This window comes from Trachypithecus francoisi, unplaced genomic scaffold (assembly GCF_009764315.1).
Source record: "Trachypithecus francoisi isolate TF-2019V2 unplaced genomic scaffold, Tfra_2.0 Lachesis_group12, whole genome shotgun sequence".
NCBI classification, from domain to species: Eukaryota; Metazoa; Chordata; class Mammalia; order Primates; family Cercopithecidae; genus Trachypithecus; species Trachypithecus francoisi.
In genome coordinates this window covers 33,061,674-33,080,335 of record NW_022681457.1, presented here as the reverse complement: position 1 = coordinate 33,080,335, position 18,662 = coordinate 33,061,674, and the positions used below count along the sequence as shown (strand labels likewise).

General features: G+C 37.2%; 1 protein-coding gene across 1 annotated transcript in view; it reads left to right on the top strand.

The window, feature by feature from the left end:
* Window positions 1-6,498, top strand: part of NEGR1 (neuronal growth regulator 1) — an 892,690-nt gene extending 886,192 nt beyond the window's left edge. Inside the window, exon 7 of the mRNA XM_033225297.1 lies at window positions 1,844-6,498. Within this exon, the coding sequence (XP_033081188.1) occupies window positions 1,844-1,968 (125 nt within the window). The 3' untranslated portion in view covers window positions 1,969-6,498. The remainder of the gene's footprint in view (window positions 1-1,843) is intronic.
* The last annotated feature ends 12,164 nt before the right edge of the window (window positions 6,499-18,662 follow it).

Sequence of the window (18,662 nt, the reverse complement as noted above, 5' to 3'; positions counted from 1 at the left end):
ATGCTTAGCTTTTAAATTTTATTTCTTATTTATGAAACCATTTATATGCTTTACATATTATTGGTCCTTTACCATTATACAAGTTTTATTACACTCAGCTTTCTTGAAAAACAATTCTAGCATAACTGTTATTGAGAAGGTCATATACTAAATAAAGATTTATTTATATTTTTAAGATTTTTTCTAGGTCTTGAAAGAGGGAAAATAAGGAGTTCCATAGCTTTAAATTAGACTTTGTGTGCATCAGAAATTGAAAAGCTGTCTGTTCAACAATAGGCTTACTTTCTTCATCTTTTTATTTTAAAAAAACTCATTTGTAATTATATACATACATTAAATCGTTAATTTTGCTCTCTGTTTATTAGAAAATAGTAGTCTCAGGGCTCAAATCCCACTCACCTGGAATCAATAATTGCATTGTCAAGGAAACTTCCCACTGCAGGGACCAATGTATCTTTCATCCCCTTTAATTTCTTGGAAGTGTAAACAACACAATTTATTCTTCTTGTTACAGAGTAATATAGTCATTTGTGACAGTTTCATTAAAACTATCTGCTGGTAATTCAAACTCAGTGTGACTAAACCTGCTCCTGGATTTGAGTTATAAATTTAGAAATGAAGTAGTCGATTTCTTTGCTACATTATTCAATTTCTACTAGGAAATAGTGCTTGAAATCCAGGTTTCATTAAGAAAAGGTGGTTAAAATATGTTGGTGGGTTTCTTGTTATTGCTATTATTATGATGGTAAATGAGAATCAGTCTCAAACAAGTCCAAACACGGCTGTAACATTTAATTTCTGGAGCACAATATAATTTACATACAAATAGGCAACTATCCTTTCATAAACAAAGTGGTACCCCTTCAGAACACTCCAACAATATCCCAAACGTGATGAATCTTCAGGTATTCAGTGAAAATTCAACATAACCGTTAGCCAAGTACCATGTGAACTTCCCCATATATAAGACTGTAATCTTTCTGATGTGTAAATGTAGTCACACATTCAACTCTCCAAATTCTTCAAAATGTCTTTCAGTATAAAAACCTAGTCCCTTTTTCATTACAGTAGAGGTCATTCTACATGTCTAGAGGTCTAGTTTCAATTCCCTCCACTTCAGGCCTCAAACTTCATGGTCCAGCAAGACTAAATCTACCTTTACATTCTACATGATACACCTTGCTCTGTCCTTTTCTTATGCCTTTGAATATGTTGTTTCTTCTACCCACATGATAGTCTCCTTTGGTAAAACTGTATTTGAAATCTCCTTTGCCCAGGCATATTTAAAAGCACAATTTGTCTGTGCTACTGCAGTATGCACATGCAACTCGAATATTCCCAGAATTGTATTATAATTGTTTGAAGATCTTTTCTCACCAAAAAAAAAAGGCCTTGGAAGGGACAATATTCTTGTTTTTCTAGCATTTAGTACAGTATTTAGCTAATAAAACACAGCTACATATACACGCATGAATGTTGTCCACTAATACAAATATTTACAGTATGTATAAGAGGAATAGTAATGTTAGTAGCTTTTAAGTACTTAGCATGTGTTTAGCTGATGTAATATGCTGTATTTGCTTCATCTCCAATTCTCACCACAGCCCTGTGAGGTGGATTCTATTATTTCTATTATTTTCATTTTGCCCTCAGAAAACTGAAGCTCTGAGAAGTTAGCCACATAGCCCACACATTGTCATATAGCAGAATCAGATATGAACTTAAGTCTGTCTGACTCCAATGTCAGTGCTTTCCCCAATGCACCCAGCTACCTTTTGATTATTGTCAAGATCCTGGAAGACACAAATTAGATTTTGATTTAATCTTTTTCATTTCTTTCCAGCTCCAAGTACAGCCCAGTATGGAATTACCGGGAACGCTGATGTTCTTTTCTCCTGCTGGTACCTTGTGTTGACACTGTCCTCTTTCACCAGCATATTCTACCTGAAGAATGCCATTCTACAATAAATTTAAAGACCCATAAAAGGCTTTTAAGGATTCTCTGAAAGTGCTGATGGCTGGATCCAATCTGGTACAGTTTGTTAAAAGCAGCGTGGGATATAATCAGCAGTGCTTACATGGGGATGATCGCCTTCTGTAGAATTGCTCATTATGTAAATACTTTAATTCTACTCTTTTTTGATTAGCTACATTACCTTGTGAAGCAGTACACATTGTCCTTTTTTTAAGATGTGAAAGCTCTGAAATTACTTTTAGAGGATATTAATTGTGATTTCATGTTTGTAATCTACAACTTTTAAAAAGCATTCAGTCATGGTCTGCTAGGTTGCAGGCTGTAGTTTACAAAAACGAATATTGCAGTGAATATGTGATTCTTTAAGGCTGCAATACAAGCATTCAGTTCCCTGTTTCAATAAGAGTCAATCCACATTTACAAAGATGCATTTTTCGTTTTTGATAAAAAAGCAAATAATATTGCCTTCAGATTATTTCTTCAAAATATAACACATATCTAGATTTTTCTGCTCGCATGATATTCAGGTTTCAGGAATGAGCCTTGTAATATAACTGGCTGTGCAGCTCTGCTTCTCTTTCCTGTAAGTTCAGCATGAGTGTGCCTTCATAAAATAATATTTTTCTCTTTGTCTCCAACTAATATAAAATGTTTTGCTAAATCTTACAATTTGAAAGCAAAAATAAACCAAAATGAGAGTTAAACCATACACTATCTCTAAGTAATGAAGGAGCTATTGGACTGTAAAAATCTCTTTCTGCACTGACAGTGGGGTTTGTGAATTTTGCCCCACACTAACTCAGTTCTTGTGATGAGAAACAATTTAATAACAGTATAGTAAATATACTATATGATTTCTTTAGTTGTAGATAAATGTTAGATCCACCGTGGGAAACCATTTCCTTTAAAAAGACAGCACAGTCCACTCAAAGGATTGCCTAGCAATACAGCATCTTTTCCTTTCACTATTCCAAGCCAAAAATTTTAAGATGATTTGTCAGAAAGGGCACAAAGTCTTATCACCTAATACTACATGAGTTGGTAAGCACTCATCATTAATTTTGTTTTGTGGCAGCTAAGTTAGTATGACAGAGGCAGTGCTCCTGTGGACAGGAGCATTTTGCATATTTTCCATCTGAAAGTATCACTCAGTTGATAGTCTGGAATGCATGTTATATATTTTAAAAGTTCCAAAATATATTATAACAGACATTCTATATCGGTATGTCGCAGACCAATCACTAAAATAGGTAATTCTTCAAAAATATCTTTCTATATAGCCATTTCAGCTCAAACAAGTAAAACCAAGAAAGACCATCCCTTATTTTTTTCTTACATGATATATGTAAGATGTGATCAAATAAAGACAAAACACCAATGATGAGAATATCTTAAGATATACTAATTATCAAAATATTATGAATGTTAAATTATTTCTACTATAAATAACAAAAACTACATTTTTGAAGGAAAATGCTGTTACTATAAACATTAAATTGCAGGAATAGTTTGATGGTTTCACTCTTTACTAAAGAAAGACCATCACCTTGAAAGTCATTTTACGGATTTGATGAAGTTATCAATTTCAGTACACCTAGATTTCTACAAATAGTCCCCTTTTACAAGTCATAACAACAAAGATCCTACAATAAAATTAGAGACAAGAAATTTTGCAGTGGTTATACATATTTGAGATATCTACTATGTTGCCCTAGCAGGGATGGCTTAAAAACTGTGATTTTTTTTTCTTCAAGTAACACTTTGTCCCAAAGTACACCATAAATCAATTTTAATTAGAAAAGTGAATCTTAAATGAGGGGGCATAGTATAATCTTTCCACAAAATCGCAATAATAAGGCATAAAGCTAGTAAGTCTACTAACTATAATAAATGTATGACATGATTTTGGTTGATACATTAAAAAAGAGTTTTCAGAACAAATATGACATTTAACTATATTATTTATTTGCTTTTAAAAAATATTCTTTGTGGAATTGGTGAATAAACTACAAAATATGATTTTGTATTGCAGCTTTAAAGTGGCACACTCCATAATAATCTACTTACTAGAAATAGTGGTGCTACCACAGAAAATGTTAACCATCAGTACCATTGTTTGGGAGAAAGAAACAGATCAAGAATGCGTATTATTCAGTGACCGCTTTCCTAGAGTTAAAATACCTCCTCTTTGTAAGGTTTGTAGGTAAATTGAGGTATAAACTATGGATGAACCAAATAATTAGTTCAAAGTGTTGTCATGATTCCGAATTTGTGGAGTCTGGTGTTTTTACCATAGAATGTGACAGAAGTACAGTCATAGCTCAGTAGCTATATGTATTTGCCTTTATGTTAGAAGAGACTTTCTTGAGTGACATTTTTAAATAGAGGAGGTATTCACTATGTTTTTCTGTATCACAGCAGCATTCCTCGTCCTTAGGCCCTCGGACAGAGTGAAATCATGAGTATTTATGAGTTCAATATTGTCAAATAAGGCTACAGTATTTGCTTTATTGTGTGAATGTATTGCATATAATGTTCAAGTAGATGATTTTACATTTATGGACATATAAAATGTCTGATTACTCCATTTTATCAGTCCTGACTGTACAAGATTGTTGCAATTTCAGAATAGCAGTTTTATAAATTGATTTATCTTTTAATCTATAACAATTTTTGTTAGCTGTTCATTTCAGGATTATATTTTCTACAAGTTCCATTTGTGGGACTCCTTTTGTTGCCCCCTTTTCTTTTTAAGAAGGAAGAAAGAAAAATAAGTAGCAGTTTAAAAATGAGAATGGAGAGAAAAGAAAAAGAATGAAATGGAAAGGCAGTAAAGAGGAAAAAAAGGAAGGGTGGAAGGCATGAAGGAAGGAAGGGAGGAAGGGAAGAAGGTAGGGAGAAAGAAAGGATGAGAGGGAAGGAAGAATCAGAGTGTTAGGGTAGTTAACTTACACATTTGCATTCTTAGTTTAACGGCAAGTGGTGTAATTATGTTTTACAATAAGCACATTTGAAACGTAAATCCTATTATACCATTAAGTTCCTATTATGCAGCAATTATATAATAAAAAGTATTGCCCAAGTTATAGTAATGTGAGTGTTTTTGAGACACTAAGAGATTTGAGAGAGACAATTTCAAACGTAAAGCCACTTTTGGGGGGTTTATAACTTAACCGAAAAATTAATGCTTCATCATAACGTTTAAGCTATATCTAGAAAGTAGACTGGAGAACTGAGAAAATTACCCAGATAATTCAGGGCAAAAAATATATATATATATATATGTATGTGTGTGTGTGTGTGTATATATATATATATATATAAATACCCCTATGTTTGAAGTCAAAATACTCTGAAAAACTGAATTATCAAAGTTAATCATCTACAATGATCAAATTTACTGAATAATTGTTAATTTATCCATTGTGCTTAGCTTTGTGACACAGCCAAAAGTTACCTATTTAATCTTTTCAATAAAAATTGTTTTTTGAAATCCAGAAATGATTTAAAAAGAGGTCAGGTTTTTAACTATTTATTGAAGTATGTGGATGTACAGTATTTCAATAGATATGAATATGAATAAATGGTATGCCTTAAGATTCTTTGAATATGTATTTACTTTAAAGACTGGAAAAAGCTCTTCCTGTCTTTTAGTAAAACATCCATATTTCATAACCTGATGTAAAATATGTTGTACTGTTTCCAATAGGTGAATATAAACTCAGTTTATCAATTAAAATATGTATTTGACTCATTTTAAAACTCTATTAGTTTAAGAGAAAGAAGGAAGAAATAATAATTTGAAGATATTTCTGCTATTCTCTTTATTTCCTGTATTACATTCATCTTTCTGCTTACTCTAAAGCAGTACAGGGTAAAATTTTTAGATGCTACAGTTTCAAAGGACTCCACACTATTTTCTTTCTTGCTGTTGCTGATTCCTAAAAGGTTTGATGAGCTGAACTACATCTAAACTAAAAATAAATTTTCTGGAAACATTTTATTATTAATTATTTAGAACCTTTACCAGGTAAAATACAGCAGAGTTAGCAACAGAGACTGATGATAAAATTCTGATGATCTTACAGGCTAAACAACTGAAAACTCAAATGCTTGTAAGAGCCAGGCAGAGTGTAATTTCTTAAGACAGCTGGGTATGAAACAATGGACACCTGAAGGCATTCAGATGCAATTTCCTTAAAAATACCTTGGTTTCCAAGTAAAACATGCTATTTGACTGAGAACCTTTAGTTTGTAAATACTGAACCGTAATACACAAATGAGACCTCACGCCAAATGAATTATTTAAGCCCTCTTGCCCATATCTGTTCCTCTATGATAGTCAACTGAATAAATGAGAACAACGTGGTAGATAAAACAACAAACCATAAAAAAGATTCATGCTTGGTTTTATAAGATATTTTGAAATATAGGTATCATTGCTATTCTGAGAAACCCATATACACCAAAGCCTTCCTTCCACAAAAAAAACGGGAAACGTTTCAATAAATGTCTGATTTCCCTCACAGCTTCATTACTTCTTCCCTTTTCAACATCTATCTTATGTATCTTGAATAAATTACATCACAGCAACAGAAACATCAAGTATCAGACATGGAAAACCAGCACATGAAACAGAGCTAGTTTCCCTCTCAACAGAATAGGGCAAAACACAGATGCTTCCAAATCACATCTAGGTATACAGAAAATAATTATTCACTTTAACCTGACAGTCAGAAATGTAAGTAAGAATTTGTAGAGATAATTTTCCAAGGTAATTCATTCAAGTTAGAGGGATTTGATCCAAACATCAGTCAATGTACTCCCTCTGAACTTTCCAAGAAGCATACACCTTCACTTTTACATTCACTGTTTTTCTAGGAATTCCAAACTTACTAAAAAGTATTTAAGTATTGATATCACTGGTGGAAAGAGAGCAATTTAGCAAACAAATAAATGCTTTCCAGTATTCCTAGAGAGAAGGAAAAAAGGAATACATTTCATTCTTCTCCCCAGAAGCTCTACCCACAGTCATCCAAAGGCTAGACCAATCTCTCCCAGGGATTTCCTTCAGTCTAAGAAAAGTGCTTCATCTCAGAGACAACTGTGGCAACTATAGTTTTGCCCAAAGGCTCACAACTACCTCTACCTTGCATTTTACAATGGAGCACTTTTGCAAGTGTTGCTATTATGGTTTTCTCAACACTTTCAAATACTTAAAGGAGAAAATATTATTGTCACATATTGATGATGAAAACAAGATTCAGAAATTTTGAGTCACTTGCTGAAGATTATACTTCAACTAAGTGGCAGATCTCAGCCAAATATGCAATGAAAAATATTCCAAATTTGTTTCTAGTCCCACACTACCTAGGAAAAAAAAAAGCATATAATCACATTGTTAGCTTTATAAACAACTATTTGTGTATTTTTATTTATATATTTATATAAATGTAAGCACATTTTAAATATAAATATAGATATTTATGACATCCTTGTATTTTCCAATACCTGCAGAGGATATGAGATTTAAAGGCCAATCAGATTGTACATGTCATCTAAAACTTTGGAAATGTGAAACTCACAATGCAGTTACCTTTAGACACACAGCCTTGGGTTGTATTAGACCAGTCACACCTAGTGGAGAATCTTGTCATAATCACATATATCTTCTTTTTGTATAGCATTTTGTAAAAGATGTGTCAAGTTTGGGATAATCCACTAAGACTATTCCTCAGACATCTGCAATCAACAGAATTTTGGGGGAAATAGAGATCAGAATACATACACACTTTTTAAAAAAAATCACAACAGAATACTGATTCTAATCTGAGTGATGTTGTTTGAGCCCATTTATATTGAAACACTAACATGAACATCTGTTTGTGCTGGGACAGTAGAACAAGAGAAAGATTCTAATTCTAGAAATTAAATTATATGCAACCTAAGAAATACATTTGTAGTTTGTTTTCAAAATATGAGCATAATACAAATCCTATGGATATCACCACTTAGTTTAAAAAACATACAAAGTGTGATTTTCATACACTTATGAAATGAATATGTTAATTCATTAATGAAGGACCTGATAGGATAATACAACCAGATAAAAGGATAACTTAAAGAACATACACATTTATAGATCAAAAACCTTGAAATTAATGTACTAATGGAAGCAAAACTGGCTTCCAGAGTGAGGAGGAGAATTCAATGGAATCTTTACCCGTCAGATTTATTCCCATATCTGTAGACCAGAAATATTTTGCTTTAGTATTATTTATTTACAGCTTGAAAAGGAGTTCAAATATAATGAAAAATACAGAGGCTCCAAAAGAATCAGAATCCAGTAACCTGAAAAAGTGTGTTCCAAATAATTAGTGGTTTTTCATTTCAGCAAAACCTATTCTCTGCAATGAAGGGACATAATTTTTTTTTCTTTTTTAGACAGAGTTTTGCTCGGTTGCCCAGGCTGGAGTGCAGTGGTTTGATCTCGGCTTGCTGCAACCTCCGCCTCCTGGGTTCAAGCGATTCTCCTGTATCAGCCTCCCCAGTAGCTGAGATTACAGGCACGTGCCACCACACCCTGCCAAGTTTTGTATTTTTAGTAGAGGCAAGGTTTCGCCATTTTGGCCAGACTGGTCTAGAACTCCTAACCTCAAGTGATCCACCTGCCTTGGCCTCCCAAAGTGCTGGAATTACAGGCGTGAGCCACCGCGCCCAGACGAGATGTACAAATTTTTAAAGCCATTGAATTAAATTCATTGCTAACATTTTGAGCTTTGATAATGTAATTCCTACTTTAATGACTCAAAAAAAAAAAAAAAAAAGACCAAGTTACCTATATATCTAATAATCTATGTTTTAATTACTCCTTTTCTTCCTTATCTCACAAACCATAATCCAATAGTCTGGGACATATGAAAGAGAAAGTAAACAGTCACAAGAACTACCTTGCTTCGAGAATCCACGTTGTTGAAAAAATAATATATTTTGGGCACTTGTTAAAAAGAATTAACAGAAAAAGTCTTTTTTTTTTTTTTTTTTTTGTCTCAGGAACATTTAATTCATGGTATAACAGGAATTTTATATCAAAAACAGTAAGAAAAATGAAGTAACAGTTGAGATAGCAGTATTTTGTCAACCAAATACTATAATGATGAAAACATTGCAAGAAGCTATAGCCAGAACTGAGTGTTCTGCTTCTCCTTAATGCTAATGAGCCCAGTCCTAGCACACATCTTGGTTTGGTAGAAACTACAGTAGGTAGCATGGTTCATTAGACTTTCAAAACTTGAAAATGTTAAAGAGGGTGGTTTCCCTCCTTCATTTCAAATGGATTGCTAAAAGCACTGGGCTATTCCTTGGTGGAACTTTGAATTTGCCAGTTTCTTCATTAATTTTGACCTTTTTACATTAAAAAAAAGTTACCTTTATATTAAGCCACTGCAGACTTAGACCTCCTGCAGTTCTGAATTGTGCTTAAACAAGTATTCAAGCACGTGGATTTCTTGAGAAAATTTGGGGACCATATCTGAGAAAAAAAACTTATAAAATATTCGTTGAGGACTATCATATGCTAAAACTAAGGAACAAAATTCTCTTGATTGTTCTAAAAATACTTAGTAAGATCCACAGAACGCTCACATAGTTTTCTAAGTAGTTTTATAAATGTGGATTATGGTTGCCCTGAAACTTGACATCTCCCTACCAAGTACTTGGCAAGTGACCTGGCAAAAATGTGTTCAAGAGCTCATTTTTGACATACTCCTTAAGAAATCATTGCCAGAGATTTGAAACTGCTTCAAGCTGATGTCTTTTTCCAAACAAAACACATACTCACACACAGATACAAAATTGCATTGCTGTCAGTGATCTGGAAAATAAGCTTGCAAGCTGGCCATGTGGGGTTCTGAATAATTTTTTTAAAGTAGAAGAAATGACAACAGTGCAACTAAGAGTTTCTGTTTAAGTTTTATTTGCTAAGACGTTAGCATAAGGAACATCTTGTGATTTAATTAATCAGAATATGGCACCTGCTTTAAATACTGACATGGAGAAAAGCAGATTTTTTAAAAATCTGGAATAAAATTAATGTCTTGTAATACATTTTTCTTGTTGATAAACAACTAAATTATGCTTTGGAATGTCTTACTGTCTAATAACTTTAAATGTTGACAAGGAGAAAGACTGGGTTTTGTTTTTTTTCTAATTTCGAATAAGCAATTTTTTCCTGGGAACATATATTTCTAATTTATAGATAAACTAGTATGTGTGTTCAGAATTCCTATTCTCTCATTATTCAGGTTTCAAAATGTATTAACAAAGCTTTTATGGTTTTATGATAGACAATTAGCTCTCTTTCGTCAGGTAACATAAGAACTTGTATAATGGTATATTAGTCAGTTTTCACACTGCTGATAAAGACATACCCGAGACTGGGCAATTTACAAAAGAAAGAGGTTTTTTTGGACCTATAGTTCCATGTGGCTGGGGAAGCCTCACAATCACAGTGGAGGGTGAAAGGCACGTCTCACATGGCAGCAGGTAAGAGAAGAGAGCTTGTGCAGATAATCTCCCCCTTATAAAACTATCAGATCTCATGAGACCCATTCACTATCACAAGAACGACCTGGGAAAGACCTGCCACCATGATTCAGTTACCTCCCACCAAGTCCCTCCCACAATCTGTGGGAATTCCAAATGAGATCTGGGTGGGAACACAGCCAAACCATATCATTCCACCCCTGGTCCTTCCCAAATCTCATGTCCTCACATTTCAAAACCAATCATGCCTTCCCAACAGTCCCTCAAAGTCTTAACTCATTTCAGCACTAACTCAAAAGTCCACAGTCTAAAGTCTCATCTGAGTCAAGGCAAGTCTCTTCCGCCTATGAGCAGCTTGTAAAATCAAAAGCGAGTTAGTTACTTCCTAGATGCAATGGAAGTACAGGCATTGGGTAAATATAGCCATTCCGAATGGAAGAAATTGACCAAAACAAAGGGGCTACACGGGCAGTCAAGTTTTAAAGCTCCAAAATGATCTCGTTTGAATCCATGTCTCATATCCAGGTCATGCTGATGCAAGAGGTGGACTTCCATGGCGTTAGGCAGCTCTGCCTCTGCAGCTTTCCAGGGTATAGCCCTCCTTCTGGCTGCTTTCACCAGCTGGCATTGAGTGTCTGTGCCTTTTCCAGGTGCATGGTGCAAGCTGTTGATGGATCTACGATTCTGGGATCTGGAGGACAGTGGCCCTCTTCTCACAGCTCCACTAGGTGGTGCCCTAGTAGGGATTCTGTGTGGGGGCTCCACTCCACATATTCCTTCTGCACTGCCCTAGAAGAGGTTCTCCATGAGGGCCCCACCCCTGCAGCAAACTTCATCCTGGGCATCTAGGCATTTCCATACATTCTCTGAAATTTAGGTGGTGGTTTCCAAGCCTCAATTTTTGACTTCCGTGCACCCGCAGGCTCAACACCATGTGGAAACTGCCAAGGCTTGGGGCTTCCACTGTCTGAAGCAACAGCCCAAGCTGTACCTTGGCTTCTTTTTAATCATACCAGGAGCAACTGGGAGGCAGAGCACCAAGTTCCTAGACTGTACACAGCAGATTGACCCTGGGCCAGGTCCACAAAACCATTTTTTTCCTCCTAAACCTCCTAAACCTGTGGTGGCAGGTGCTGCTGCAAAGGTCTCTGATGTGCCCCGGAGACATATTCCCCACTGTCTTGGTGACATTCAGCTCCTCATTACTTATGCAAATTTCTGTAGCCAGCTTGAATTTCTCCTCAGAAAATGGGATTTTCTTTTCTATCACATTTTCAGTCTGTAAATTTTCCAAACTTTTATACTATGTTTCCCTTTTAAAACTGAATTCCAGCCTGGTGCAGTGGCTCATGCCTGTAATCTCAGCACTTTGGGAGTCTGAGACAGGCAGATCACCTGAGGTCAGGAATTTGAGACCAGCCTGGCCAACATGATAAAACCCCATGTCTACTAAAAATATAAAAATTAGCAAAGCGTGGTGGCACATGACTGTCATCTCAACTACTTGGGAAACTGAGACAGGAAAATTGCTTGAACCCAGGAGGCAGAGGTTGCAGTGAGCTGAGATCCTGCCACTGCACTCCTGCCTGAGTGACAAAGTGAGATTCTGTCTCAAAAACAAAACAAAACAAAACACTGAATGCCTTTAACAACACCCAAGTCACCCACCTGTTGAATGCTTTGCTGCTTAGAAATTTCTTCCACCAAACACCCTAAATCACCTCTCTCAACTTCAAAGTTCCACACATGTCTAGGGCAAGGGCAAAATGCCACCCATCTCTTTGCTAAAACATAACATGAGTCACCTTTGCTCCAGTTCCCAACAAGTTATTCATTTCTATCTGAGACCACCTCAGCCTGGATTTTATTGTCCATATCATTATCAGCATTTTGGTCAAAATCATTCAACAAGTCTCTAGGAAGTTCCAAACTTTCCCACATTTTCCTGTCTTCTTCTGAGCCCTCCAAACTGTTCCAACCCCTGACTGTTTCCCAATTCCAAAGTCACTTCCACATTTTCAGCTAAATTTTCAGCAGCAGTCCACTCCTGATACTAATTTGCTATATTAGTCAGTTTTCACAGTGCTGATAAAGAAAGACATAGCTGAGACTGGGCAATTTACAAAAGAAGGAGATTTATCAGTCTTACAATTCCACATGGCTGGGGAGGCCTCACAATCATGGTGGAAAGTGAAAGGCACATCTCATATAGCAGCAGAGAAAAGAAGAGAGCTTGTGAAGGAAAATTCCCCCTTATAAAATGATCAGATCTCACGAGACTTATTCACTATCATGAGAACAGCACGGGAAAGATCTGCCCCCACGGTTCAATTACACCCCACCAAGTCCCTTCCACAATATGTGGGAAATCAAAATGAGACTGTGTGGGGACACGGCCAAACACTATCAAATGGTTTCAATTTTTATGTTGAGGCACATTCTCAGGCTAGTATCATTTCAAGAAGAACCTGTTATTTGTTGATTTTGGAAATTTTAAAAATCAGATTTAATTTACACTGAAAAGTGGTTGACCTTAACGTTTCTCAGATAACCTGAAATGTTCATGTGGCATTCATTCATTAATTAATCCATCCACTTATTTGACAATAAAATGTGATTTAGGTGGCCTCCAAAGAGCTGTCTAAAAAGAATTACCTGGTAGAGTTAATCTGGATGTTTAGAACACCATCACCAAACTGAAGAAAAAGGCACCCATTTCTCTAAGCCTTTCTCTGGGAAGCTGATTTCACTTTTAAATTGAAAGTAAGAAAGGAAAGGGAAGAAGAAAAGAAACAGAGGGGAAAAGAAGAGAAAGAGGAAGGGAAAGAAAGAGAGAGATTAATGTATATTTTCTCCTAAGAAAGGCTTCTTTTGTGTGTATGGGTGTGTGTGTGCATGTGTGTTTCCTGTTGCCTGGATCTATCATAAAAAGCAATGTCAGCTCTGGAATGTTGCTTCGGTTTCCACATTTACAATTAGTAAATACATATTATAATTAGTGATATGAATAAAGGCTGTTATCCTACGTCTTCCAAGTTGTCATTCCTCCTGTTTCTTTAAAACTTTCATTATTGTTCATATAAAATTAAATTTCTACAATGGTATATCATACTCTTTTCTCAGGAAAATATGACAACATTCCATTGCATCACAGAATGCAATGAAAAAGATAAAACTTCCATTTCTCTGTGACTTTGATATTAAAAATGAATTCTCCTAGTCAATTGCTGAAATTGTTTAATAATAAAATAAAATCTGAATTTGATTAGGTTGCCATTTTCTAAACATGCACCGTAAAAATAAAGATTGAGATCTTCTGTAATTGTTAGTTACAAGCTTTGGGTAACATTTAAAAAAAAGAAAAAAGTCCAAAAGGTCTTGGAAATTTAACACTTTTAACTTGAGCCTCCAGAAAAATTTTAAAATGTTTTCAAAAATAGATAAAACTAAAACTTCATTTTAAGGGTTCCTGATTTTTCATAAATCTGTAATATCAGTGTATTCTCACATAACATACTCTATCAGTTCTGGATTCAAACAACAGAAAGATTGGCCAATTTGAAAAAAAAAGAATTTATTGGAAGCTTCTTGAATGGCTCTCCAGAGAAACTTCTGAATGATGGAAAACTTCAATAGTAGGATGGTACCAAGATAGGAAATGCAGCCAGTAGGCAAATGTGCAGCTAAAGTCATGCCACAGAAACAGGTAAGGACACCACGTTGATGGGATTCACACTACTTCATGATATGGCACCTTGGCATAATGATTTTAAGCTGAATACATTGCGAAGTGGTAGGTGCTGGCAAGAGTCTCTGTCCTCCCACTTTTCCTCGGGTCATGAGACCCTCTTATGAGAAGTGCCTTCTCTATGATCAGAGGAAAGGCACATCCTTATCTCTAAAGACAAGAAAAGCCTAAAGGAATGTGAACAAATAGGCCTCGGTAAATTTCCCCCAGTTTACTACTGTATTAGGCTATTCTTGCACTGTTATAAAGAACTACATGAACATGGGCAATTTATAAAGAAAAGGGGTTTTATTAGCTGATGGTTCTGCAGGCATTCCAGGAAGCAAATTCTGGCATCAGCTCAGCTTCTAGGGAGGCCTCAGGAAGCTTACAATCATGGCAGAAGGCAAAGTGGGAGCAGCACATCACATGACAAAAGCAGACACACCACATGGTGAAAGGAGGAGCAAACAAGATAGAAAGAGTAGGAGGGAAGTGCCACACACTTCTAAATGGCTGGACCTCATGTGAACTCAGAGCAAGAGCTCACTTACCATCAGGAACTGGCTGAAGCCATTCTTAAGGGACCCCTCCCCATGATCAAAACAACCCCCCACCAAGTTCCACCTCCAACACTAAGGGTTACATCTCAACGTGATATTTGGAGGGGATATTCAAACTACATCACTCTACCCCTAGCCTCTCAAATCTCATGTCCTTCCCATATTTTAAAATGCAATCATCCATTCTCAGCAGTCCCTCAAAGCCTTAACTCATTTCAGCGTTAACTCAAAAGTCCAAATTCCAAAGTCTCATCTGAAACAAGGTAAGTCCCTTCTGTCTATAAGCTTGCAAAATCAAAAATACATTAGTTGTTTTCAAGATAAAATTGGCAAATAAGCATTGGGTAAACATTTTCATTCCACAAAAGAGAAATTAGCCAAAAGAAAAGGGCTATGGACCCCTTGTAAGTTCAAAACAAATCTTAAAGCTCCAAAATAATCCCCTGTGACTCCATGTCCCATATTCAGGTCACACTGATACAAGGGGTGGTTCTGAAGGCCTTGTCAGTTCCACCCTTGTGGCTTTGTAGGGTTCAGCCCCAAAGGTTGCTCTCTCAGGTTGTTGAGGGCCTTCGGCTTTTCCAGGTGCAGAGTACAAGCTGCTGGTGGGACTACCCATACTCTTGGGTCTGGAGGGCAGTGACCCTTTTCTCACAGCTTCACTAGGTAGTGCCACAGTGGGGAGGGTAATAGCCCCCTTCTCACAGCTCCACTGTGAGGAATCTGAGTGGGGCCTCTCTTATCCCTAAGCCCTGCCCTAATGGGAGTTCTCTGTGGTGGCTCCACCCCTGCAGCAGGCTTCTACCTGGGCACCCAGTCTTTTCCATAAATCCTGTGAAATTTTGGCAGAGGGTGCCAAGTCTTATTCACTCTTGTATCTTGTGTGTGCCCACAGGCTTAACACAAGGGGGCTGTCAAGGTTGATGGTTTGCACCTTCTGAAGCTGTGGCCCAAGTTATACCTGGGATCCTCTAAGCTGAGGCTGAAGCTAAAGTGGACTGGATGTGGGGAGCAGTGTCCCAAGGCTGTACAGGGGAGCAGGACCCTGGGCCAGACCCACAAAACTATTCTTCCCTCTTAAGCCTCCAGAGCTATCATGGGAGGGGCTACTATGGGCTACCATGAAGGTCTCTAAAATGCCTTCAAGGTCTTTATCTCATTGTCTTGGATAGTAACACTTGGTTCCCTTTAGTTATGCAAATATCTATGGTAAGCAGTTGCTTTTATTCCTCTCCCAGAAAGGCTTTTCTTTCTCTGTCACACAATCAGGCTGCAAAATTTACAAACTTTGATATTCCACTCCCTTTTAAATGTAAGTTCCAACTTTAAGATTTTTTTGCTCCAACATCTGAGCATAGGTTGTTAGAAGCAGCCAGATGACTTCTTGAACACTTTGCTGCTCAGAAATTCTACCAGATACCCTAAATCATCACTCTTAAGTTCTAACTTCCCATGAGCCCTAGGGCAGGGGCACATTGCAGCCAAGTTCTTTGCTAAGGCATAACACTTGTGACTTTGCTCCAGTTTCCAATAATTTCCACATTTATATCTAAGACCTCATTAACCTGCCTTCACTGTCATATCACTCTCAACATTTTGGTCACAACCACTTAACCAGTCTCTAAAAATTTCCAAACTTTGCCTGTCTTCCTGTCTTCTTCTTAGCCCTCTAAACTCTTCCAACCTCTGCCCAGTATGAGTACCAAAGCTACTTCCACATTTTCAGGTATCTTTACAGCAATGCACCCCTCTCCTTGGTACCAATTATCTGTATTTGGTCAGTCTTGCATTGTTTTAAAGAAATATCTAAAACTGGGTAATTTGTAAAAAACAGGGTTTTCATTGGCTTGCAGTTCTGCAGGCTTTACAGGAAGCATGTGTTGGCATCAGCTCAGCTTTTAGAAGAGGCTGAGGAAGCTTGCAATCATGGCAGAAGGCAAAGTGGGGGCAGACACACTACATGAGGAAAGCAAGCATGTCACATGGTGAAAGCAAGAGCAAGTGAGAGAAAGAGTAGGAGGGAGGTCCCACATACTTTTAAGCAACCATATCTCATGTAAACTCAGAACAAGAGCTCACTTTTCACCAAGGAGATGGCCCGTGCCATTCATGAGGAGCCCATTGCCATGATCAAAACACCTCCCAACAGGCCCCACCTCCAACACTTGGATAACATCTCAACTTGAGAGTTGGAGAGAACATTCAAATTATATTGGCTATGCTTAGTATATACCTTTTTGTCCTACCACATTTTTCAAAACCATTCATTCTTCATCAAACATAATATAAAAACACTCAGATTTAATGGTTTCTTTGGGTCTTTATTTCCTTATGAAGACTCCCATGATATATAAAATGTATGTAGAATACATTTTTATTTTATTATAAATAATTTCTCTCATTAATTTGTCTTTCATCAGTCCAATTTACAGGGCTTCAGCCAAGTAACCTGGAAGGATAATGAGAAAAATAAATTTTTCTTCTAATGCAGCCTCCATGATGTGCAACTCCACATTTCTCTTTTGCACTGCCCTAGCAGAGGTTCTCCATGAGTGCCCCACTCCAGAGCAAACTTCTGCCTGGGCACCCAGGCGTTTCCATACATCTTCTGTAATCTAGGCGGAGGTTCCCAAACCCCAATTCTTTATTTCTGTGCACAGGTAGGCTCAACACCATGTGGAAGCTGCCAAGGCTTTGGGCTTGCACCCTCTGAAGCCATGGTCTGAGTTCAATGTTGGTCTCTTTCAGCCATGGCTAAAGCAGCTGGGACACAGGGCACCAGGTCACTAGACTGTACACAGCATAGGGACTAGTCTCCCAAACCACTTTTTCCTCCTAAGCCTCTGGGCCTGTGACAGGAGGGGCTGCTGTGAAGACCTCTGACATGCCCTGGAGAAATTTTCCTCCTTGTCTTGAGGATTAACATTCAGCTCCTCATTAATTATGCAATTTCTGCAGCCAGCTTGGGTTTCTCCTCAGAAAATGGAATTTTCTTTACTATCTCATTGTCAAGCTGCAATTTTTCCAAACTTATGCTCTGCTTCCCTTATAAAACTGAATGCCTTTAACAGCACCCAAGTCACCTCTTGAATGCTTTGCTGCTTAGAAATTTTTTCTGCCAGGTACCCTAAATCATCCTTCTCAAGTTTAAGGTTCTACAAATCTCTAGGGCAGGAACAAAATGCCACCCATCTCTTTGCTAAAACACAGCAAGAGTCACCCTTACACCAGACACCAGTTCCCAACAAGTTCCTCATCTCCATCTGAGACCACCTCAGCCTAGACTTTATTGCCCATATCACTATCAGCATTTTGGGCAAAGCCATTCAACAAGTCTTTAGGAGGTTCCTAACTTTCCTGTCTTCTTCTGAACCCTCCAAACTGTTCCAACCTTTGCCTGTTAACCAGTTCCAAAATCACATCCACATTTTTGGGTATCTTTTCATCAGCACCCCACCCCTGGTACCAATTTACCATATATATTAGTCCTTTTTTTTTTTTTTTTTTTTTTTTTTTTTTTTTTTTTTTGCTGCTGCTGAAGACATACTCGAGACTGAAAATTTCTGAACTTTCTGTTCCATATGGCTGGGGAGGCCTCAAAATCATGGCAGAAGACAAGTCACATCTTGGCAAACGGCAGCAGATGAAAAGAAAAGAGAGCTTATGTAGGGAGACTCCCATTTTTAAAACCATCAGATCTCATGAGACCCATTCACTATCATGAGAACAACAAGGGAAAGACCTGCCCTCAAGATTCATTCATCTTCCACCAGGTTCCTCCTGCAAGAAGTGGGAATTATGGGGGCTACAAAATGAGATTTGGGTGGGGACACAGAGCCAACCCATATCAACC